This window comes from Myodes glareolus, chromosome 23 (genome assembly GCF_982192425.1).
Source record: "Myodes glareolus chromosome 23, mMyoGla1.1, whole genome shotgun sequence".
Lineage (NCBI taxonomy): Eukaryota > Metazoa > Chordata > Mammalia > Rodentia > Cricetidae > Myodes > Myodes glareolus.
Window position 1 is genome coordinate 63048983 of NC_142048.1, and position 26581 is coordinate 63075563.

Here is a 26581-nt window from a genome sequence, read left to right on the forward strand (position 1 = left end):
TGTGTGCTTGTGTGGGTTTATGTGTACCACATATATACAACAGCTTGCATAGACCAGAAGAGGGCATTGAATTTCCTGTGTGCTGCCACATGGGTGCTGGGAATAGAACTCTGGTCCTCTGCAAGAGTACATGTTTTTAACTGCTGATCTTAGAGTACTATTTTTGCAGTGGGTAACATAAGTTTGATTCCCAGCACCCACATTAAGTGACTTACAATTGCTTGTAACTCCAGATACAGGGAGTTCTAATACCTCTGGCCTTATACACTCACCCCAACAGACAGGCTTACACACATACAAAGAAAAAAATATATCTTGAAAATCAAAACCATTACCTTTGAAAAAGAACTTGTGTGGTTTCCAAAATCATCACAGATAGATAGTCACAAAAATATCTGAAATTTTCTGGTTGTTTGAAGTATAATTTACATTTCAAGATGTTTTAGCTTCAATAACTAGTGATATTACTGATCATGAAAGGTTGAGTAGAATATTCATCCTCAAAAATCCTTATTTTTATTTTGTTTGGATTATCTAAATAGATTTGCAATTAGGAACACTATCTAATAACTAAATAGTTGAGTTTGTTTGTTATGTTGTTTTAGGTTTACTCCAGGACGCAGATCCATGCAGTAATCAGAGCTGTCATGTGAAGCCAGGTGCTGTTGTAAAAACTCTTATGCCAGAAGGACAAATCATTTTTCCACAGGTTATCCCAACAAATGAACTTTTGTTTTATGAGAGATTCAGAGCCTATCAAGATTACATTTTAGGTTAGTATTTGTCTTTTTATAGCTTTATTTTATAAGTAGATTGTCCTCAGATTGTCAGTTGTCCTAAGAAAATGGATTCAAGTAAATTTATTAACTTCTTGTTTATACATTTCTAATTCTTAATTTGTAGCTGACTGTAAGGCCTCTGAGGTAAAGGAATTCACAGTCAGCTTTTTGGAAAAAGTCCTTGAACCCTCTGGATGGTGGGCGGTCTGGCACACTAATGTGTTTGAAGTGCTTGTTGAGGTAAGTTGAATTCTCTTATGAAGACATTTTGCTACGCTTTCCTCTGTGTGTCTGTTTTTTTTCTCCAGGTCCTGAATTGAATTAATCTGTTTGTTTTTAATCTTCCTTGGAATCATTGATCATTTTTAAGGTTATATGTGTTTTCATAATACATGGCATCCTCATACATGTGTGGCATACTTTGTTCTCATTTGTAGTCCTCCCCATCCACCCCTTCCACATGGTTCCCTCCTTCCCCCAAGTTAGTTCCAGCTTCTGCTTTCTTATCACATGTATTCCTTTACCCTCTTTGTTTTATACTGTTAAGATTTTTCATGATCTCTTTTCTTATTCATATATTTTTAAATTCATTCATTGTGTGTTGTGTGTATGGAAGTCAGAGCATAGCTTTGAAAATCACTTCTTACACCTTGTAGATTCAGGGCATCAAAATCAGGTAGTCAGGCTTGGCAGCAAACACCATTATCTGCTGAGCCTTGCCAATCTCTCTATAGATTCTTGACCACAGTTGTATAAAATACATACCTATACCAGTGAATTTTTGACTTCTTCATCTGACATTTTAAATATTTCAGTGTTTGAACTTAACAGTTGAAAAGTTGTGTTATTGGAAGTATCCTGTTACTCTTTACCAATTATTTGTGTATTTTATGATGAACTTTCACATCTGTTGGTTTAGTAAATATCCTTATTTTATTTGGAGATATTACATGGACAGCTTCCTCTTGAAGTTTTAGTTTCCAGTGCCACTCAGTGAGGAGAACACAATTATGATGTCTCAACACTGAGCTGTAGAAGATATAGAAATACATTTAAAATTGATAAAAGCCCACTAATACATCACTGCTGACCATAAGGAGAAAAATGGGAAAACTCATGTAGAATGTGCTTTGAAGTTAAAAATTATTTATGATAAATGTGTATATAGTAAGTTAATAAGGTAAAAGAGAGAGACTAGGAAAAGGAAAAAAATAGAAGAGAAGCAAGGTTAAGTAAATGAAAAGAAGAAGGGAGGTGAGAAGTGTTAAGAGAGGAGAAGAACGAGCAAGAAATTAGAAAACATGAAAAGGAGGAAAAAAGAAAGTTTGTTTGTTTGTTTGTTTACTTCCAGGGATGAGACTGTTCAAAATTATCTAAATACATAAAGAGGAATAAAAATTAAAATTTATTTTTAAAGCAAATACTACTAAAACTGTATTGCCAAGGAAAAGGGAAGGAAGGGGGTATAAGACCCCAGAAAGGGGAGGAATAGATTACCCACTAATGAAAAAGGTTCACAAACAGCTGAATGTCTGAAGGGGAGTAATAAAACCATTTTTAAAAATACAGCTGATATTGTACTAAAGACAAAAGGCTGAGGCACAGCAAAATATAAGGGACAAATAATAATAGTAAAACTGGAAACTGTAATATGCACAGGGTGAGAGAGGTAGAAAGTCGCTGGTCTTGTGGACTTTTATCTTTCCTGTGGCTTATGCTGGTGTTGGGCCTGTATTTGACAAGGTTCTGATGTTCACCACAGTGATCTTTAATTTAGAAGTTTGTCTTTGTGTCACCAGTGGGCTGTGCAGAGTCTGTCAGCCTCCTGGTGTTTCCCAGTTTATACCCATGAGGTGGATACTTGGTAGTTATCTCTCCAATGCATTAAGAATGTAAGAAACAGCTGCTGCACTGAAATCTTGAATAGGTTTAGCCTGTCTGTACATTAGAAGTTTTAAATATTAATCATAGCCAGGCTACACTTTAAGTGGTACACACTTTAATCCCATCACTTGGGAGGCAAAGGTAGGTGGATCTTTGAGATCAGCACCAGCCTGGTCTACAGAGAGAATTCCAGGACAGCCAGGGCAGTTGCACAGAGAAACCCTGTCTTAAAAACCATAGATAGACAGACAGACAGACAGACAGACAGACAGACATTGTGAATCACACTGATGAAGGGATGAAGCTGCAGTTTATAGCAGTGAATAACAGATGTGTGACTCTGGAAGTTGATTGCCCTGTTGAGTTCAGACTTAGGGTAGTGGGTTATTCTCAGCTGATAACTTCTGCTTTTGACAGCTGAGACTAGGGCTACTTTTCTCTGCCCTTTACTCAGCACTTTTCTACTTTTTAGCATCTGACCTGTCACTCTGCAGCTAGCACCCAGAATTGTCTACCATCTGGGCTTGTGGCATGTTAAATTCAAGCTTCCTTTATTGTTCCTCATGCTGAGGTCCCTGATTTTAGCTCAGTTTCAAATAAGTAACATGGTGCCTGGCCTCTGCTCTCCAAGTCATACAGAGTAAGAGTAGAATTCCAGAGGAATCACTGCTTCGCCAAAACTCACAGCTGGCTTTAAGGCTTGTGAAAACTGTTGGCTTGTTCTGAGGTATAATTCTCATTCTCTTCTACTTTTACCACCTTACTTACCTTTTGGAGGAGGAGGCTTCTGTTTCCCCTCCAGCTGCCAAGAACTCAGTTCACCTTTTTCTCAGTACTTTTCTGCTTTTCTATCACTGTTTTAGTCTGTAGTGCTCTTCGTCTTTCTCTGTGGGATAGTCTGGTTTTTAATATTCTGAGACTTTTTTTCACTGTGTCTCACAGAAGCAGTTTCTTTTCTGCCATCTTACCCAGAAGTCTTCTTGTTTATTTTTCACCTTGATTTTAGGCTGAGGCTAAGAACCAATTCTGTTTTCTTTATTCTTAAAAGGCATTCTAACCCATTTCATACTATAAAAAACTAGATTAAGCTGGGCAGTGGTGGTGCACGCCTGTAATCCCAGCACTCAGGAGGCAGAAGCAGGTGAATCTCTGAGTTCGAGACCAGCCTGGTCTACAAGAGTTAGTTCCAAGACAGGCTCCAAAGCTACAGAGAAAACCTTGTCTCAAAAACCAAAAATCAAAAAAACTAGGTTATAAATAGTATTTTATATAGCACCCAGAATTGTCTACCATCTGGGCTTGTGGCATGTTAAATTCAAGCTTCCTTTATTGTTCCTCATACTGAGGTCCCTGATTTTAGCTCAGTTTCAAATAAGTGTTTCAATTTTGACTTCTGGGTATTAAAATGAATAACATTATTTTGAATTTCAGGTTACAAATGTGGACTTTTCAGCTTTGAAGGCAGTAGTGAGACTCGCAGAGCCATGCGTCTATGAATCTAAACTGAGCACTTTTACCTTGGCGAATGTGAAGGAGCTTTTGGACCTGAAGGAGTTTCAGCTGCCTCTGCAGGAGTTGTGGGTGGTGTCGGATGACTCACGTGAATTGCACCAGATGGCACTTGCGATTGAGCATGTCAGGTAGAAAAGGATGTTGAAGTGACCCTGTGGTCAGAACTATTAATTAAGTGAAATAATTCTGGCCCTTTTCTGTCATGATACTTAAACCCGAGTCCTTATGACTCCTAGGAAATGTTTTCACCCCTGAGCCACACATCCATGCCCTAGGAAAGTCTTTTAAAAATTAAAAACAGAAATTTTAATATACCTTATCACTTCTAACTCATTGAAAAGTTGAAAAATGTGCATGGAATTCTTGGTTATCATTCAAATTCTTCAAATATTGACAATATAAAAGATTCTTAATTTTATGGATTTAGAAACTCCCTTTTGTAGGGAGTATTTCTCTGTCCTGCCAGCCAGCTCCTAAATAAACAATTAATTATGAAAGCTCCACTAATTGCTTAAGCTTGTTTGTAACCTGCTCTTATAACTTAAATTTACTCATTTCTATCATTTATGTGCTGCCACATGGCTCGTAGCTGTTACTTTATACCCTACATGTCTGCTTTTTCTGAGTCTGGCTGGCGTCCCCACTTGTTTTTATTTCCAGTCTTCTCTCTGCCCCGAAAATTCTGCGTAGCTGTTGGCCCTTTAACTTTCCATAAACCAATCACAGTACCATATTTTTACACAGTGTAAAGGAATATTCCACAACAGGCTTTTAAGTCATGAATGCTAAGGCTTGTGGTTGGTAAATTTTGAATGTAATCGGACAGAAAAAAAAATGAAAGGTGAGAAAATAGATATGGTATATTTTGGTATGTATATATTTGCTAAAGAAATTTTGCTTTTAGCTGCTTAAAGTGGATATATATCATGAATATCTTGAATTGAACACTAAAATCTGAATTGCCGAGTAAAAGAAAAAAATGTATTAGTGATAGAAACATTTGTTTTCAAGTTATATATAATCTATGCAGTCAAACTTGCTAGTGCGTTGGTTCTTTTGTATTTACCTCTTTAAGGTGAGGAATTAAAATACCACTCTCGTGTCAATATAATAGGCATTGGTATATATGCTTATTCTTTAGTTGTAAGTCTTAGTTGTCTAAACAAATTATCTTTCACAAATAAAATTCCAAAGAAACATACATTTGAAAGGATATTAAGAATGATAAAATTAGCTAGTAACTGAAAGATTAGGTAATGTGATATCAGTCATATTGTTTTATGTTTCGTAGTCTAAAAAGGTACTTTGTACTTTTGATTCCTTTAGTGGTTTAAACTGATTTTACTGAGTCCTCCCTAACACCCAGACTGAGCATAGGGTAATGCTCAGATTTACCTTATCAAAGCAAGACCCCCAAAAAGTGATTAGCACCTAGACTTTTATATACATGACTGGAATGACAGTGAGTACTAAAAGAATTACTGTGTTGAGATGACTGTTCATGGTTGTTTCTTAGAGAAAGACATATGAACTTGAGTCTGAAAGGTTAGCTAGGAAAGCAGGACAGGTGCAGGATGTCAGTGAGATTAAGATGTTCAGAACACAGTCCTAGGAGATACCAGAGTGCATGTTTTTGTAGATCAGAAAGTACAGAGTTTGTCAGTCAGTTATTTCTATAAGAGATTAGTGGGAGAACACTGAAGAGTATTCGTTGTTTCTGTAAAACAAAAGCAGGGATATAGAATAGGGAGGTCAGTTAAGAGGCATGGTCAGGAGAAGCAAACTTAAGTGCTTGCACTAGAGCAGGGCATTCATAGGACAGGACAGAAACTGAGAAAGAGCAACTGGGACTCGAGCATCTAAGGAGGCTGATGTGTGAGTCCTGTGTGAGGCCCATTCTAGTTTTCTGCTTTGAAAGAGTAAACTCTGAAAGAGATGCAGTGACTGATGCATATGTATCTAGTACTGTGTTAGTATGGATAGTATTTGAGCTAGATAAAAAATTTAAATATATTTACCAAGTAGAGAAAATGGAAGGCATTTGACCAACATACTACAAGGGAATATGAAAGAATATGTGAAATTGGAAGTTTGCATGTAAGGGATTTAAAGCTTACATGCTTTAAAAGCAGAAGTGCTTTAAAGATACGTGCTCAGAATGAATGAATAGTATGTCTAAAATTTAGAAATCCAGTGTGAACATGATATAGGAGAGAAGAGGGATAAGTGAGTTGGGTAGAAGGGAGGGGGGATTACCTGAATTGATCATTTTTGAACTTGCTGTTCATATTGTTTGTGTTTTCTTTTATCATATATGTTTGAAATTTTTCTATAATATGTTAACACATCTGGGGAGTTTTAAAGAAAATATAGATGTTTCTTTCCCCTCTGAGATTCTGATTTATTGATTTAGATTAAGTTTTTGTTGTTGTTTTGTTTTGTTTTTGAGATAGGCTCACTATGTAAGCCTTGCTAACTTGGAACTTAGTATGTAGACCAGGTTGGCCTCAAATTCACAGAGATCTACTTGCTTCTGCCTCCCAGGTACTGAGACTAAAGATATACACCACCACCCAACTAGGAAATAAAAGTCTTGAAAGTATACCAGGGGACTCTAATGTGTAGTCGTGGTTGGGATCTAATGCTTTATATTATATCCCTAGATCATCACATTCACTGCTTTAATAAAAGCAATAGATCTTACCAGTAAGTCCTAGATTTATATCTATTGTTATATTTTATCCCTTGTCTCTGAAAGAAGGAAATATATTGATTTACCCACGGGACGTCACTCATTTAGAGGCCAAATCAACATTTCACCTGAAATACATTTAAAACAACTTTTACTTAAACCCCAATTTCTTTCTTTACTACCTAAACAAATGACATTGCCATCTATCACATTACTGATGGTCAGTAGATAGTTGTGTTACAATGTAAGTCTTGCCAGAGCATCTGATGACACACACCTATAGTATCAGCACTCATGAGACAGGAGGATTAAGGGTTCAAAGCCAGCTTGGAGTATAGTACACAATTGTGTCTCAAAAAGCTAAACAGACAAAACCTAGCCCCACTTTAAAAAAAAAAAAGACACAGAAACAAATCACCTTAACAACAATATTACAGTCTTGTAGAGAAACTCATTTGAGGGTCTTTATTTTATGTGACTCATGAATGTCAACTGTAGCAAATACCCAAAATTGACATATCTTAGAAAATAATGTTTACTTGATTTGTTGGCAGGTAGTATTGCTTTGATTTCCTGTTTATCTCTCACCTTTTCATAATCCCAGCTGTTAAGACATAAAAATCTTTAAGACATATAAAACTAAGGTTTTATACCTTTTTGTTATGACACAGTACCCCAACAAAAGCAACTTAGTTGGAAAAGGGTTTCTTTTAGCTTGCTGCTCATAGACATAGCCCATCATAGTAAGGAAGGTAGCAGCAGTATGATGCTATCCCCAAACCTTGTATAGGCATGATGGAAGCAGAAAAATAACTGAAAGTATAACCATGCTTAAACCTTAAAGCCTTGTGCCCCATATTTCTTTCAACAGGACTCCATCTCGTAAACATGTTCGAAACTTCCAAAACATTGCCACCTGCTAAGAACCAAGTGTTAACCCACTTGAGCCTATAGTAGACATCTCATATTCAAATCACAGCACCTACCTTTTGAACCAGCAGTAGAATTTGATTGATATTAAGCTTCTTTTCAGGTTTTTCTACAAAAACATTTGGAGGAGTTGGGATGAAGAAGAGGAGGATGAGTATGATTATTTTATCAGATGTGTTGAACCTCGATTGAGATTGTAAGTATTTATTACTGATGTGATAGACACATACACACACGCAGGAGCTTCTGTTGCACCAATAGTGTAATCAAATGACAAGTTATTAAAAAAACATTGTGGGAAAACAGACACCTGCATTTTGTGTGTGTGTGTGTGTGTGTGTATGTGAATACATGCACACTTTTTTGTTTTGTTTGGTTTTTGGTCTTTCGAGACAGGGTTTCTCTGTAGCTTTGGAGCCTGTCCTGGAACTTGCTCTTGTAGACCAGGCTGGCCTCGAACTCACAGAGATCCGCCTGTCTCTGCCTCCTGGAGTGCTGGGATTAAAGGCGTGCACCACCACCTCCAGGCTTACAGGAACACTTGTAGTCTGATTTTCTTTGGATTTATTTGTTCGTTCGTTTTAAGATAGAAACTCTATAACCCAACTTGGCTTTGAACTTGTGATTGTCCTACCTCAGTCCCACTAGTATTGTGATAATAGCCTATGCCACCATGCCTGGCTGTTTATGAACTAAATTTAACTTAAAAATAGTTTTAAGAATTCCATATTAAAAGCTTGTAAATCTGAATTGTTGGGATGTAGGCCGCTCCAAGACTTCCTCAGAGGCCCCAATGAAAAGAAAAAGGGAACAGGGAACTCTAGTTCTGTGTCCTTACCCAGGGGTAAACTTGGCAAGATTCCAGGATAGGACTGATGCCAGGGCCTTGAAGGAGTCACGATTTTGGCTCCTGGAAACCTGGCTTTCCCCTCTGAAGGGCTATGGTTATCAGTATCTGTAAAGGTTGCTGTATCTGAGGAATTCTTTGTTTTCTTTGTCAACATTATCTAATTTAGTTCTCTGTTGTCCTTGGCCATTTGGCCCCTTGCAAACAGTGTATAAGATGCTCTACTTTTTAATAAACTTGCTTGCAATAAGTTATCAGCTTATGAAAGATCTCCTGGTTCCAACAATCTGTCTCCTGTATTTCTCATTTCTTCCCCTGCATCTCGACACCTAGCCGTTTGGGACCCTTAATGCTGTGTGTTCATTTCACTGAATAAGATTGAACTGAGCTAGTACATTATGAATCCTAGATATTGTTAAGAGACTGAATATTTTATAAGTTTGTTCTGGTTATTCTTAAGCAGCAATGGTTAATTTTAATAGATGTGAAATTTAATTATAGGTAAATATCATATATATCTGACATATTTGATCTTTGCCTGAAGAAAAAAAATGTTCTGATTTGACACTCTTGCATGTGCTAGCAATGATTATTTAATATGGTATTGAAAACCTAAGGGATAATTTGTTGTTGTTGTTATGGAGAAGAAACTATGACACTTGATGGAGAAAATGGTATGATAGAAATGTTGGCAGATGCATGGGAAAGTTCCCTGTGCTGATAGAAGAGCTGTCCAATAGACAACTTTTAAAAGTTATCAAACCATATTGTTTTGATTTTATATTATGTGTGTTTTACCTTTCTAATTGAAATATCAAAAATTTGTCTGTGCAAAAATGTAGGGAGCTGATATACAGCTGTTGGTGTATTATTTCCAGACTTCGAAGTATCCATATAAGAAGTGTGCTAATTAACATGATTGCGGAAATGCTAAGAGACTTTCTTTAAAACTTGAACTTGGTTAGTTTTTAGTGCATATAGGTTAACTAAAGAACACCAAATCCACACTTTCTAGTGTCTCCTAATATTTGAAAAGCCTGAAAATTTATTTTCTTTAAAATATTGAATATTCACTATAGTTTGATATGTCTGTTTAGGGTATGTTTTTTTTCTATCTTATTCAGAACATTACTAATTAAAACAGCAAAACTTTTTTGCCAAAAAAAAAGGAGGGGCATTAGTTCTCAACATTCACTATGTATTCATTTCTGTAGAGAACTTTAAAAAATACATCTGTGTTTAAGAGACCTATTCAATTGGTCTGATTGGGAGTCTGGACGTTTACATTTTTAGATGCTCCCCAGGTGAATATAATGTTAAAAAAAAGAAAAACCTCTGGTCTGAAGCATAACTAGTTAATACACTTACTGAGAAATAAAATGGTTGTTTAAAAATTATATTTGAGAGTAATATTGTATTTAGTTTCATATCTATTCTCTTTTTTTTTCATTAATTTTTACCTGTTAGCTTGACTATGTCGTTTTACTGCGTGCATTTTTTTAAGATTATTATATATACAGTGTTCTGTCTGCATGTATGCCTGCCCTCCATAAGAGGACATCAGATCTCATTATAGATGATTGTGAGATGCCATGTGGTTGCTGGAAATTGAACTCAGGAACTCTGGAAGAACAACTTCTCTGAGCCATCTCTCCAGTCCCTGCATGCCTTTTTCATCTCACACTTTTCTTTGGTTAGTTGAGCAAGAAATCTGTCTATCTTATCTTCTCAAAGGACCAATTCCTGATTCATTTATTCTTTGTGGTGTTTTTTTTCTATTTCATTAATTGTTACTTTAATTTTTTTGTTTCTTTTTTTTTAATTCTTGAACTGCATTGTTAGATCATTTATTTGTGCTCTTTCTGGTTTTTTTAATATAGATCCTTGGGGCTATAAACTTTACTTGTAGAACTGCTCTTAATGTATCTCTGGTTTTGTTGTTTCTCTTCTTATTTAGTTTCAGGAATATTTTAATTTATTTGACCCATTTGCTATTCAGTAATGAGTTGTTTGACTTCTATAAGTTTATATATTTACTAGAGTTTTATTTGTGTTAATTTTATATATATTTAAATATTCAGATAGGCTACAGAGGATTATTTTAATTTTTCTGTATTTGTTAATGTTTGTTTTTGTTTTATACGAATTCTTTTAGGCCATTTTAAATCATGGCTTATTTTTGCTTTTTTAGTTATTTATTATGTCAGGTATTTTATTTCTGGATACAGTAGTCTGAGTTTGCAGTTGTAGTCTTTTATAACTTAGAGTGTTTTGTTCTAGGCTCTTCTGGCTTTCAGAGATTCCATTGAGAAATCAGGTGTTATTCTGGTCGACTTTCCTTTATATGTAACTTTTGTCTTCTTCTAGCTTTTAATATTTTTTCTTTGTCCTGTATAGTGTTTTTACTATATATGATGTGGAGTATTTAATTTTTCAGTGTTGAGTAGTGTGTCTTTCCTTAGCTTGAGGAAGTTTTCTTCTGTGATTTTAAAAGGTCTAGTCCATGATATTGCCTTCAAATTCTTTTCCCTCTTCAGTGCCTGTAATTTCAATATTTAATGGTATCACACATTGCTGGGGGGGTTCTAGCTTTTGAATAAAATCATAACTTCTTAGCTTGTTTTTTTCTAGACGCTCTGCTGTATCTAGAGACTTGCTATTCTACCTTCTACTTTTGTTTTACTTGTAAGGCTTTCCTCTCAGTTCTTTAATTGGAATGCTGAGGTTTTTCGATTCATTTTGACTTCTTTTAAGTATTTCTATCTCTTTATTAAATTATTTTCAAATTGCAAATTATCTTCACTCAGCTATGCATTTGAATTTTCTTGTACATCACTCAAGGATTTATTATTATCCTCTCAGAGATCAATGAAGTGTTTGTATATTTCAATTTTTTGATAAAATTTATGATGGTTCTTTTTAAAGTCCGACCTGAGGTTCATCTATGGCATTCTCATTAGAGATCGCTTCTATAGGACTAGTGGTTTGATGGGAGGCATGCTGTTTTGGCCTTTCATGTTGTTTTTGTTTTTACAATTTAACCTGGGCACGTGGACTTCTTTCTTTGGTTGTGTGACTCATGTGCAAATCTGGCCTTCTTTAGATTACGCCACTGTAGGACATGTGTCCCTAGAGCAAAGCCAGGTGTAACGGGTAGGTGATCTGTTTAATTAGATCAGGGAAAGATAGCTCCTAAACTAAGGTCTATAGCTAGTCCAAGAAAGGAGATTTACAAATGTTGAAGATCATGAGCATATGTCTATAATTATGACTATGGATTTGCAGGTGGCATATGTCTATAATTATGACTATGGATTTGCAGATGGCAGGTGGGGTGGGGTTAAGGCTAATTTAAGGCCAGGGAAAGGAAATAAGAGACTTACTAAGGAAAGGTTGCTCACTCTCAGGCCAACAGATCAAGAACAAAGCTTGTAAGTTGCAGAAGACTGACGGGTAGGAGGAAGAATAAAAAAGTAAGAAGTGACCTAAGAATGGTGACTTGCAGACAAAGAGAATGCTAAAAATAATGGTAAAATAAGCTGAATCTAAAAAAAAATAAGCTGAGTTTTAGAGGAGTAAATCAAATCCTAATGCTAGGAAAATGTATTAGAAAAGGGAATGGATTTCAATTTGCTTTTAATCTTTCAGGTATTATGATATACTTGAAGATCGAGTTCCCTCAGGACTGATTGTTGACTACCATAATCTGTTGTCTCAATGTGAAGAGAGTTACAGGAAATTTTTAAATCTGAGAAGCAGTTTGTCAAATTGCAATTCTGATTCTGAGCAGGAAAATATCTCCATGGTGGAAGGGTTAAATTTGTATTCAGAGATTGAACAGTTGAAACAGAAGCTAAAACTCATTGAGAACCCTTTATTGAGGTATGTGTCTTATTGTTTTTAATTATTTAGCATATCATCTTACTAGCTATCTTAGTGAAAACTGATGGCTCTTGTGTTTTTGTTTTTGTTTGTTTGTTTTTTAAGATATGTTTTTGGTTATCAGAAGAATTCTAATATCCAAGCCAAGGGTGCTCGTCAAAATGGCCAGAAAGTCACCCATGTGGTTTCCTCCACCATGAAGACAGGTCTGCTGCGGTCTCTATTCAGGGACAGGTTTTGTGAGGAGTCTTGCAGAGAAGAAACAGAAATTCAGGTAAAAGAAATGATTGCTCTAAGTAACTGCTTTTGATTAATTCCAAGTGTTCATCAATTCTACAAAGTGTTTGCAGGAAGTTTCTGGAGTTGGCTTTCTGTGAGATCCAAATAGTAAAGCACTGTTCTCTTTCATTGATGGTGATGCAGAGGTGCACACTGAGCTAAATGCACTATTGAAAAGATAAATAAAAACAAAGTTCGGATTCATTTTCAAATGAGACATGAAGGTGCTTGAAGTGACCCAAGTGACTTTGGGGAATGTATATTTATAATGTGTTGTTTTTTAGTTTCATAGTGATCTGTTATCTGCTATAAATGCCTGCCACGAGGGTGACACCGTCATTATTTGTCCTGGTCATTATGTGGTTCATGGCACTTGCTCCATAGCTGACTCCATTGAGTTGGAAGGTGAGTATGGAAGATCATAACCAAACTTTCACTCATAGTAAGTAACTGTAAATTGATGATCTTGATTAAATCCATGATTCAACCCATCTGATTTCAAGTGAGGTGCTTTGACACATTGAGGATACTTAAATCGTGTAAGAAGTAGCTTGAGCTGTGGCTCGGCGGCTAGGAGCGCCTAACGTTTTGCTCTAGTGCCAGAGCACCCGGGTTCAAGTCCCTTTGGCGCTGCTAGCAATTGATCAGCGATCAATAAGGAATCGCTATTGATTAATAATCGGGAAAATAAATAAATCGTGTAAGAAATTAACCCAATGTTTAAACAGTTTGAATCATGGGTGTTTATAAAGTCTAGGTTCCAGAAGATTGATAGTTTATAGAATGGAAATATATTTCTAGAACAAAAAAGTGTGTGTGTATGTGTGTAAATTTATTAAATATCTTACAATGTAGTGAGTTTCCTTATGAGGTTCATACACATTTGGTTTTCACTTACTCTTGCCACAATCTCTGCCTGTCACTATCTCCTGCTTCCCTGTCCGTGTTTTAATCCTTGGAATCCCTAGTACTCCTCCTTCTGTTTTAATATCACATGCATTCTATTATTTCTCGCACCCCTCCTTTTGTGACATATACATACATACCTTCCATCTAAATACAAATATGTAAAAATTAAAAGCTAAGGTACACATTTAAGAGACAAAATGAGGTGTTTGTCTTTCTGAGTCTGAATTACCTCACTTAATATTTTCTGCTTCCATTTACCTGTGAACTTTATAATTTCATCTTTTTAGGACTGAATTATATATATGTGCCACAATATGTGTATTGTATATATGTATCACAATTTCATTATCCATTATCAGTTGATAGATATCTAGTCTCTACTTTTTTCCATTATAAATGGAACAGCAATAAATATGAATGAAGAAGTATCTCTTTAGAAGGTTTGAAGAGTTCTTTGAGTGTGTGTCTGGGGGTGGATATAACAGGATCATATGTTGGGTGTTTTTAGCATCTTGAGAAACTTTCATACTAATTTCCATAATCCATATTACATTCCCATTAATAGTGAATAAGAATTTCTCCTTCCACATCTTCACCCACATTTGTTGTCATTCATTTTCTTAATAATGGTCTTTCTAACTATGGTGAGATGAAATCTCAGGGTTGTTTTTAATTTGCATTTCCCTAATGGCTAAGAATATTAAATACTTTTAAAGGTATTTATTGTACATTTGCGACTCTTCTTTGAACATTCTCTTTTTAGTTTCATGGTCTGCTTTTTTATTGAGTTGCTTGTTTTGTTTTAGTATTTTGAGTGTATGTATGTATATATTATATAAAAATAGCTTTTGAGTGTATATATATTATCTTTTTAATGTATAGCTGAAAAATATTTTCTCCCATTTTGAAGGGTACATTTTCCCTCAATTAATGGGACTCTTTGCTGTATGGAAGCTTTTTAATTTCATGAAGGCAAAGTTATTGTTTATTGATCTTATTTCCTTAAATACATGGAATCCTTACCTATGCATAGTTCTTGGAGTTTTCCCTGTTTATTCCTCTAACACTTTCAGAGTGTTAGGTGTTATGTTTAGACCTTTAATCCATTTATAACTTTTCTGTCCAGGGTGAGCAATAAACATCCACTTTCATTCTTCTACATGTGTGTACTTTTTCCAGGCACACTAGTTAAAGAAACTGTCTTTTTTACAATGAATAGTTTTGGCACCTTTGCCAAAAAATCAAGTGACCGTAGCTCCATGAGTTTGTATCTGGATCTCACTCACGAGTACCATGTTGTTTTCGGTAAATGGTGATTTTTTTTTTTTTAAAGCTCATTAGTCCCTTGGCTTTATTAGGACTCTTAAAAACTTTTTTATATATAAAAAAGTACTTATTTATTTTCCTTGTTTGATAGTTTCATATACATATATTCTGTTATTATTTTATTCACCCTCTCATGCCTTTTATTATCTCTTCCATCTGAGCTACTTCTGCTTCCTATGTAGTACCCTAATGGCTACAACATTACAGACAATGATAAGCCCTTCCTCTCCAGCAATCATTGCCAGTCATTAGCTCCTCAGGAAGGAATGAGGTTTCATCTATCCATGATAGAAAACTGAACCGTTCAGTCTTGTATAAATATACAAAAATGCTGTTTGTTCATGGTTACAGTGGCCATGCCCTATGTGAATGGCAGCAGTTCATGATACTTTTTCCAATCTTCTGATTCTTAAATTATTTAGTGCCCTGTTTGCTGATCCTTGGATGGCAGTTGTTGCAGCAGAGGTTGATATAAATGTCACTTAGCAGTTGTGTATTCTTAACACTCTGACCAGATATGTGTCTTCCTCTTTGCAAAGAATAACATCACGTTTAGAAAGCAGTTTGACAGCATGTTCATATATGGAGACAGGGGTAGTACGCTCTTCCTTTGGGCCCATGAGCTTCTCAACCATAGGAATTTAGCTAGGTTTATAGTACCAGGTATGTAATCTATCTTGAGGAGCAGACCCTGCATCTGTTCACAAAGCAGTTAGCTATTATCAAGTTAGTCATGCTGCCGTTGTATTATTGAGCATATTCTGTCTGGCAGGTGTGTGTTATTGCATGCATTTTCTACAGATGGAGAGGCTGTTGATAAGATTTTTCCCTTAACAATCTGGATAACGCCCCCTGATACTGTGAGCCCTAGCCAGCAGAGAGGATGTTCTCTGCACAGTCCATATTATTTTCTGTGTCCTTTAACAAAAGTGTGTTACACTCAAGTTCTGGTTAAGTGACTAAGAGTAGTGACAATGGCCTATGTTCTTTTGGGGACTTCTGAGACGTTTCAGGTCAACTTCTGGTACTAGGCTCTGTTTAAAAGCTTATAACTTCTGTGAGCAACATTATACATACATGAGGGTACTTTCCTTTCAAACTTACTTTTAATTTAAATTCTTTTTCAAATTTGCTTTTAATTTAAATTCTTCAAGGTATTTTTTTTTACTTTATAAAGTACTGTTTCTGTATAGCTTTTATTGCTTCCTTAGTTTTGTTTCCATTTTTCCTATCTTACCAGTATCCCCATATCCCTACCCAAACCTAACCCCCCACTTTCATGTCCCTGCTTTTAGTACCTCCTCCCTTAGTGCTTCCCCTGTCCATGGCATCTTGCTATAGGGAGTTTTAATTTTTAAAAATAAAATCTAAACTTAGAAACTATGTATACAAGAAAGAAAAGGGTTTCCATTTCTGGGCCTAGGTTACTCAGTGTAATACTTTCCAGTTCCATTCATTTTCCTGCAAATTTCATATTTTTTATGGCCATGTGGAATTTCATTGTGTATATGTACTTTATTTTCATTGTCCATTTGGTTGTTAGACATTCAGATCATCTTAATTTTTTTGTATGTAGACAGTTCTCTTAACTTTCCTTAAGTGTTTTACTCTCCTTCCTTAGGATATGGTCTACCAGATGACATTGTCATAGAAAAGAGGGGCAAAGGAGATACTTTTGTGGATTGCACGGGTATGAATGTTAAAATTTCAAGCATAAAATTTATTCAGCATGATTCTGTAGAAGGAATCTTAAGTAAGTATCTGGATGTTTGGTGCATTATTTGTTTAGAGCTTTGAGAGAACAGTTTTCATGGAAAATAAAATTTAATACCACTTGCATATTGGCTGGTTAATACTTCATGTTCATAGTCATGACAATTTAGGGATCCTCATGGTGAAAAATAATTCAGTTTATTCTTGAAAACTTATTCATTTCTTTTCTATGAAAAAAAGTTTTGTTGTGGTGGTTTGGTTTGGTTTTTGAGACAGGCTATCACTCTGAACCTAGCCATCATGGCAAATGGCAATCCTGCCTCAGCCTCCTGAACCCTGAGTTTTTTAAATATGTCTCACTACATCTAATACTAGGATAACAGTGTTAAAGTGATAGAACCCTTTACATGTTTCCTAGTAGTAGATAATTAGATTTTTAGATTCGATCCTTATAGGATCAGATTAGTTTCCCTGGAGTATGTTCTTATAAGAATGAACATGCTACCTCTGTACTCTTTGTTGCTGGTACATGTGCCCCTTCTACATGCAGTTCCTTTTCCTTTGTGCCTCTCTACATTGTAACATATCTGGGGAGCTCTTATCAGATACCGTTGTGTTCTGAGTTTACAGATAACTAGACTTGTGTGTGAGGAATTTTGTTATAGACACACCAAAAAGACCAAGACATTGCTCTAGTATTTGTTTTATGGGGTATGCATTCACCTGTTTTCAAGGTCCTTTTCTCTTTCAAAGGAACCCAACAAAGCTGTTCATTGATATATATGTATCAGTAATAATAAAAGAATATTATATACATTTCTATAATGAATATGCGCTTTTGCTTTTCTTAGATCAAGTTGTTCGTGTGTGTGCGTGTTTGTGTGTGTGTGTGTGTGTGTGTGTGTGTGTGTGTGTGTGTGTGTGTGTGTGAATGTGGGTACCTACCTACCATTCTGTGACTGGGGCAGGGCAGTCAGAAACCAACCTTATGTGTCAGTCATTGTAAACGGAGGCTGCTCATTCGTTTTCCAGCCACCCAGACACATAACCACACATAAACTGTATGAATTAAAATTGCTTAGCCCATTAGCTTGTGCATATTTCTAGCTAGTTCTTACATCTTAAATTAACCCATTTCTATTTTATATTTTACCACAAGGCTCATTATTTACCAGTAAAGTTTCTGGGTGTTTGGCAGCTACATTGGCTTCTCACTAACTTTGCCTTCTTTTCTCCTCTTATCTGCTTGGAATTTTCATCCCTCTCTATTCTAATAATCCACTGGCCGAAACAGCTTTATTCATTAACCAGTAAAAGCAACACATATGCAGGACTTCCCACACCAAGTCATCATCTTCCACCTTGTTAGAGGCAGAATCTCTTTATTGTTAACTGATGTTTATACTAGGATAGCTGGCCTGGGATCTTTTGGGGATTCTCTTGTGTCTACCTCTCGTCCCACTATAGGATCACTGACATTACCTGTGTGCATTACTGCGCCTGACTTTACCTGAATTCTGGGCATATAAACTTAGGTCCTCATACTTAGCGAGTACTTTAGTCACTGAGCCAGTCATTTATTCTTAAAAATATTGCCTTTAGTTTTTAGAAAATAACTCAAAACAGGTACTGCTTCATATTTTATGAGTTTGTAACATGTGTAACAAAATTTAAATGTTACTCTGAAAAATAACTTATTGTATGATTATGGTCTAAACCCTCACAGTTCGTACAATCTTCCTGCTTTTGCATTCCATTTTGGAAGCATCAGCCATCTTAACCTTCATCATAACTCTGATAAACTTTCTAGTTTTTCCTTCAGGGAGCATCTAGTTATATAGAAATCCTTATTGAATAAAAATTATTCCATCTTTATAGCTGTTTACCTCTTTTACTTACTGTTTTTTTTTTCCTTAGTCTCATGGCACATTGCTTGATTATTGAGCGTAGGCACTGAAAAGCAAAACTAAAAAAAAAAGGAAAAGGAAAAAGTAATCTATCCATAGCAATAACATGATGATTTTGAGTTTATTCCTAGCAGGAAGCCTGTCAGGTTGACGAAAGGGTGTGGACTAATTGTGTACATTTAGAACTCCTAAGAGACCATAGTGTTGTTAGAATTTAAACTTTATTTTTTTATTTTTTTATTGCCTATAGTTTAACATATTTTTATTCACATTTTGCTTGAGAAATTATGGTGAATTTTGCTTTAAGGTTGATGTCAACCTGTTGGCTGCTTTCAGCCAGTATTACCATGGCATATACACATACGTTATATGGTCAGAGACCTGAAATAATACATAACTTAAAGCTATACATTAGCTTAAATTGTAAAAGCTGATTACATGGGAAGTTCATGGCAAGTAAAGTTTGTTACACTGTTCTCTTAAAGGTCAGTACGATAGTTTGAATGAGAATGGTCCCCATTGGCTATTTGAATGCGTGCTTCCCAGTTGGTGGACTATTGGGAAGGGCTAGAAGGTATGGTCTTGAAGATGTGTTATTGGCAGTGGGCCTTAAAGTTTCAAAAGCCCACATCAGGCCTGCTTTCTGCCTGCTGATCAGGATGTAAAAATCTCATCTACTTCTCTAGCACCGTGCCTCCCTATCTGCCACCATGCTTCCCATTGTAATAATATACTAAACCTCCAAAGCTGTTAAGCAAACCCCTGATTAAATGCTTTCTCTTATAAGAGTTACCTTGCTCATGATAAAGCACTGGAACAGTAACCAAGGCAGCAGATTAATTTTAAATAGACTGACTACACAACAGGATAGGTTAAGTACATAGACTTAAATGATAACAACACATATTATTAACTTGACTGCAAAGTGCATCAAAAGTGTTTGGGAAGTCAAGAGATATCTTTATAAATCACAGCATCTAATGTTAGCTGTAAACTGTTTGTATTATTGGTATATCACTTAAAGTAGTTGAATTGATGTTTTTGTTATAGTCATTCATCATGGCAAGACCACACTGGAAAACTGCGTACTGCAATGTGAAACCACAGGAGTCACAGTACGCACATCAGCAGAACTTTTCATGAAGAACTCAGATGTATATGGTGCCAAGGTATTGCTTTGTCTTTGGGAAGAATTAGTTATGGTGTTTAAGTTCAAAATAAATCAGACAAATAAGATGCCAAGATGTAAATCTATTTCTTCAAGGAAATTCAGATATTAATAATCTAGTCATCTAAAATTTGGATAGTTATTAAACATAAGGCCTCTATAGCATTTTATAAACAAGGCACTGGGAGGGAAAATGATTATCTAAGTTCCCCTATGATAACCTTAAGAAGGATAGACCATTAAGGCTATATTCTGGTGGGACTGGAGAGGTGGCTCGGTGACTAAGAGGACCCAGGTTCAGTTTTCAACACCCATGTCAGCAGACTAACACCCATTTATAACTTCTACTCGAGAGGATCTGACACCCTTTCTGTGGACTCTGGGCATCTGTACTCACGTGTGCACAGGCCTACATATATATGACAGAAGTTGATATTGCTAGTCTTCCTTAATCACTTTTATATTATTTTTGAGGTAGAGTCTCTCACTAAATCTGGAGCTCAGTTAGTCTGAACAGACAGTGAAATCCAGTGATTCTCCTGTCTGTCCTCTCAGATATAGGATTGCAGGTTCACACTGTTGTGCCTGGTTTTTTATGTGTCTATTTGGGATCCAAACATTTCATGCTTGTGTTGCAGTAAACAAACCATATTTTTTTCAGTTCCATAAATGTAATTTTTGAAAGTGATTAGTTATCAATAATTGCTTATCATTGGAGTATTACTTGGTGCCCCAATATTGCTTGATAGCATTATGGAATAAAACTGCTTAGTAAAGGCCAGCAAAAAACTTGAAAAACTGAGTTTGGTCCCTAAGAACCAAAATGGAAGAAGGGAGAACCAACTCCTATAAGTTATCTTCTGATTTCCACAGGTACACCATAGCATGTGTACACACACATCCACAAAATAAATAAATGTAAAAGACCTAATAAAAGTTATCTTTAAAGCTTTTTTATGTTGCGTGTATGACATTTGGAAGGCTAAGAGAAGTGATAGTAATAAACCTTTATGGTTGTGTCTTTTTAAATATTTATTTTTATGTATGTGACTGTTCTGCCTGCTTGTATGTCTGTGTGCCACATGTATTCATGGTGCTAATGGAGGGAGTCCCGAAGAGGGTGTCAGATCTCTGGAACTGGACTTAAAGATGGTTGTGAGCCACCATATAGGTGCTAGGAATTAAACTCTGGGTCCTTTGGATGATCGGCCAGTGCTCCTAACTGATGAGCCATCTCTCCAGCCCCTACTCATGACTTTTTAAAGTGGGTGCCTCATATTTTATAGGGTGCTGCTATAGAAATATATCCTGGGAGTAAGTGTACCCTGACTGACAATGGGATCCATCACTGCAAGGAAGGGATCCTCATTAAGGTGGGTATTGACTGAAGCATTTTTTTCTAAGTCAGAATGATTTTACCTAAAATGTTATGTGTATTTAATTCTCATGTTGTGTTCTGTTATTTTGTTTTGTAAAGTATAAACAGTACATAAATTTTAAGAAAACTAATAGTAATTAAAAGTCTTCAGATACCTGGGTGGTGGTGGTGCACACCTTAATCCCAGCACCCGGGAGGCAGAGGCAGATAAATCTCTAAGTTTGCTGCCAGCCTGTTCTACAGAGTGAGTTCCAAGATAGCCAAGACTACATAGAGAAACTCTATGAAAAACTGGGAAAAAAGAAAAGGGTCTTCCAATAATCTTATGTTATCTTTAGATCTGCAGAAATGACAGCAACACTTACTTTGAACTCACTGCTACAACTTACTAATAAGCATAGCTTTTGTACTTTTATTTTTAGAAACAGTGTGGGGGAAAGGTAGAGAATTTATGAAACATGTTTAATATGACAATTCCTTAACCTATTTGTTTTCAATGTCACAGGACTTCCTTGATGAGCATTATGATATTCCCAAAATTTCAATGATAAATAACATTATACATAACAATGAAGGCTATGGTGTTGTTTTGGTGAAGCCTACAATTTTCTGTGATCTACAGGAAAATGCCCAAGATGAAATTGATGGTATGCTATGTTTAGTAATTTGATTAAAATATGTAAATGTACTTAGTGTAGGTTCGGTCCCAACACTTGGGAGAGAAGATCAAAGCCCATGGTCATACTTAGCTACAGAGAGTCAGAGATCACTTTTGAAAACAAACAAACATAAAACCATTGACTATGCTTGTTCGTAGAGATGTAGGAGCTTGGTGAAGCCATTATAGAATCTAAGCGTGAAAGAAATTTTCAAATTTGACTTGATGATCTGTTTATTCAGAGCTTTGGTGTGGTTCAATGGAAGTCCCTTATCTTTATCTTCTTGTAAAAACAAGGTGGCTTCTGTAGGTATTTGTGAAGGATAAAAGCCGGAAAGGAATTTTCCAGGTTGAAGCTTGCTTTTGCCTGGAGTGTATTGGAGTTTACATTTACTTTTCATGGGTAAAAGTAACTCCTGGTCACCATTGTTCCTGGTAGTGATGGTGAATGCAATGGAAATCTGTGAATTTCAAGCCATTGATATAAATCACTTTTAAATATCAGACATAAAGAAATATAAAGTATTGGTGTGGCAATGGAAATTTTGAAACAGTTTAAAGAATAGGCCTTGTCATTGTTCAGGATCCTTTCCACTCAGGGTAAAATTGAGATGTATGTTGAATAGAATCTTACCTTGAAAGCTCTGGTGGAAGAATCCTATTTCTGAGTTTCTCTTCAGCAACTAGCATGGGGGAAAACACACACACACACAAAAAGCAAATAAGAAAAACCAAAAACAAAAAAACTTTAAAAGCCTTAATTGTATTGCTTGGTGATAATGCAAAATCTTTGTCATTTAATAATCATGAGAGTACCCTCTTGAGGATGGGAATCATGAGGTCAGTTAATTAGATGGTATTGAGAGTTCATTTAAGAAAAGTAGCACTATCATATTATTCTTTGCATCATAGCTCCAAGTGCAGAGCTTAGCTGATAATAAATGTCCAGAAAAATGTCTGTCCAGTGACTAAGATTCTAGGATGAAGAAGGTAAATGAAGTTTAAAATTGGTGACCCTATTAGTGTCATGAAACTTTGCAAGAAAATTCATTGAGATTCTTATAGTAAAGAATTAGTAAAATCCTGTTATAAACTCTTGGCAGAAAATATTTGAGTCTAACAGCTTGTGTTAGAAATATCCCCTTGTTGCTTTGGACTATATATTTAACTTCATTATAATTTGTTTCCTCAGACAATACAACAGAGAGAAATAGAGAGATTGGTGCCACTGAAGAATTAAATCTGGAAGAAATGCTTCAGTGTGTGACTAGCAAAATGGAGCTTCCTGCCACAGCTAACTTTTCTGAACAAGCTAAGGGAAACTGTGAAATTATAAATGAACTACTTGCTGCTTCCATGCAAAAAGGCCGAATGAAGAAACGATTGAGTGAACTTGGAATTGTTCAAGCTGATGACAACATAATGTCACAGGAGATGTTTATTGAAATTATTGGAAACCAGTTTAAGTGGAATGGCAAAGGGAGTTTTGGCACATTTCTTTACTAATATCAATAGCTAACAAATAGTGTATTTTGAACATATCCTGAGAATCATGCGCTTATGCAGTTTATTTCATTTGCTTCATGACTGTATATTATATAATATGTACTTGATTGAGCTTGTGTAAAATGTGTATTTACTTCTACATGTTTTCTTCATGGCTGTATATTATATAATATGTACTTGATTGAGCTTGTGTAAAATGTGTATTTACTTCTATCTACATGTTTTCTTCATGGCTGTATATTATGTAATGTGCACTTGTTTGAGCTTGTGTAAAATGTGTATTCTATCTGCATGTTTTCCTCATGGCTGTATATTATATTACTTCATTGGGCTTGTGTAAAATATGTATTTCTATCTACATGTATTAGATACAAAGCATTTCTTTGTAAGAAAGCCACAAAAAATACCATAAAATATGGCTGTAGGTGTAGCTCAGTAGTAGTGCATGTGTCTAACGTGCCCAATGCCCATGCCCAGGTTCAATACCCAGCATTTCTCTTCACCTCCCTCACAAAACGAAACTGTAGGTTTCTTATCTAGAAAAGTGTGCTTTCTTAAATACACAGTTCTCCCATATTAAGCCTAGTGGTACTTTTTTTCTTGTAAAGTCACTTCAGCATTGAAAGTGGAGGAAAAAGTGATGCAAGATGTGAGAACAAGCATGCAGTAGATGTCATGTGCAGTGTTCTTTTGTTTGAGATAGGGCCCCTACATAGTCATTGTGATCCAGAAACTCTGTGTATAGGCCATGCTGGCCTCGAACTCATTGATCTGCCTGCTTCTGCTGCTGGGATTAAAAACACATGCCATCATACCTAGCTTGGATGGAATAAATTTTTATATTGAAATGTATTATCATCAAAACAACTAAATAACAGGTTATAGATATGAAACAAATGTCTTCAGAGTCAATATTGAATATAAATGATTAATAAGAAAGCATCTTTTTACTACAGTATACTAATCTATTTCCCCTCTTGATGCTTTCTGCCCCCTCCCCTTTTCTATTTAAGTCAGTATCTTTTATACCTCTGCTGGTTTAAAACTGTGGTCATTAATGTCCATGAGCTTCTGATCTCTCACTTCTCCCTCCCAATGCTCTAAGATCACTGACCTGGAGCATTGTTCCCTGTTTTATGTGATTAATCAAAATATCAGTAGATATGTGTTTTTGTATTTCATATAAGTTAAAAGACTTTACTTATTTTTCATGGGGAAATGTAAACAAATCTCTACTACCCCCAGATTAACTGAAGTAATGATTCCACACAAATCTGGTTAAGAAGTTATAGTTGTGTAGGCGACCCAAAAGAGCTACATCACTGCACAATCCCACCCAATCATAAGTGGAAGCTATTTCATGGAGATCCACCTTCAGTTAATCTACTGCCTGTATATTCTAGCAATACCCCCTTTCCAACAATCTCTTAGAACTGTGAGATAGGAGGAAAAGATATAAAAAAAAAATCCTATAAGGGTCGATTGACTCTACCTTTTGTATTAAGTGTTAATAGCACCATTGTTGCCATTACCTGTGGAACTAAAGTCATTTCTGCATTCTGCTCTCTAACTGCTGATCATCATATCAGTCCTTTCTTTTGGACCCAATATTTTTCCTGTTTCTCCTTTCAGTGTTTTTCGCTGATCTATGGAAAATATAATATACATATGCCTTTTGGCCCTCTTGTCATTTTAACAATCACATGTTGGCATCTAACTTGAGTGTTGACGTAGTTTTCCTACATAATCGAAATTGATAATAGCAGTAATAAGTATGCTTAATCATAAATACTTAAAGGACAATTATATAGATACATAACATGTATTAATAGCTGTTACTTTTCACCATAGTCTTTACCTACTACCAAATATGTTAGTCCCTATAAGATGGGCCTTCAATCCAGCATTTTTTGTTATTTGATTTTTTTTTTTCTAATTACAGCCTTCCTGACTAGGGTAAGATTATCTCTGTAGTTTTAGCTATTTGTTAGGGTAGGGGTCAGGGGTTTAGGATTAGGGTTGCTATGATGAAACACAGCCAATGCAATTTATAGAAAGGTTTATTTAGATTTACTGTTCTAGACAGATAAGACTGGTAGGAATGTCAGGAATCTGCAGGTATGGTGGTAGGAACATGATGCTGAGAACTCAACCACAAGCACAAATTAGAGAAAAAACTAAAAATAGGATGAGGTTTTAAGCTCTCAAAGCTCACCTTCAGTTAAATATTAAACTCAGCAAGGCAGCACCTCCTAACCCTCCCCAAGGAGCTCACCAACTGTATTAAAATACAACAGCCTACAGGGAACATCCTATCTCTTCTGAGAACTGATTTCTTGTATGGGAATTTCAGTGGCCCTTTTTCTACTGACATCAGAGAGGTCTTCCAGGCATGCTTATACTATTTTTAGTTTCCTCTTTTCTTGCCAGTCACTTAGTTCTTAGAGTTAGGAATGTCCCTCAGGATTTGTATTAGGCCTTTCCTTTCTGACTTCCTTTTTGTACTAACTACCTGTCCCATAGACTCATGTGCACTCAGGTCTTCTCTTCCCCAAGTTCAATGTCTCAGCTTTTCTATCCTTCAGATGTAGTTTCCAGACAGTTTCCTCATTACTACATGCCTAGTAACTTCACTTTTGTTTTTGATTCGTAAAAAATACTACACACATACACACACACAAAAAAAAAAAATGAAACAATGCTCTAACTGGAACAAATGTGAAGATGACATTTCTTGAACTGAGAAACAATATCATAGAAAAAGGCATGTTTTTCTCGGTTTCTCAAAACTTGTGACTACTAACACACTTAGAGATTTAAATGTTTTTACCAATATTGTGTACTCAACAGTGTTTTTCATCCTTTTTTCACTTTCATAAGACATGATATCTAATATCTAAGCTGGGTGGTGTTGGTGCACACCTTTAGCCCCAGGACTTGGGAGGCAGAGGCAGGCAGATCTCTGAGTTCAAGGCCAGCCCAGTTTACAGAGCAAGTTCCTGGATAGGCTCCAAAGCTACACAGAGAAATATTGCCTGCATGGGTTGCTTACCCTCCTGTGTGGCACACCCCTCAACTCCAGGTTCTACCCCTACATGGCCAGCAATATGCTGGGCTTCAACTCCAGATGCCCCCACACATGTAAGCATGCACAATCTGCTTAGAGCTTTCTGATGGGGAGGACAGTCAGCATGACAACGGCTCCCTGCAT

At 36.0% G+C, this 26581-nt stretch overlaps 1 protein-coding gene across 2 annotated transcripts in view; it reads left to right on the plus strand.

The window, feature by feature from the left end:
* Shcbp1 (SHC binding and spindle associated 1) overlaps positions 1-24184 on the plus strand; it is a 28492-nt gene extending 4308 nt beyond the window's left edge. For both annotated transcript variants that reach the window (XM_048456154.2, XM_087900805.1), the window contains exons 2-13: positions 606-773; positions 904-1019; positions 4095-4303; positions 7901-7993; positions 12293-12526; positions 12632-12800; positions 13090-13210; positions 16662-16793; positions 19711-19829; positions 21115-21201; positions 21712-21853; positions 23057-24184. In XM_048456154.2, coding sequence (XP_048312111.2) covers positions 606-773; positions 904-1019; positions 4095-4303; positions 7901-7993; positions 12293-12526; positions 12632-12800; positions 13090-13210; positions 16662-16793; positions 19711-19829; positions 21115-21201; positions 21712-21853; positions 23057-23370 — 1904 coding nt within the window. In that variant the 3' untranslated portion in view covers positions 23371-24184. The remainder of the gene's footprint in view (positions 1-605; positions 774-903; positions 1020-4094; positions 4304-7900; positions 7994-12292; positions 12527-12631; positions 12801-13089; positions 13211-16661; positions 16794-19710; positions 19830-21114; positions 21202-21711; positions 21854-23056) is intronic.
* The last annotated feature ends 2397 nt before the right edge of the window (positions 24185-26581 follow it).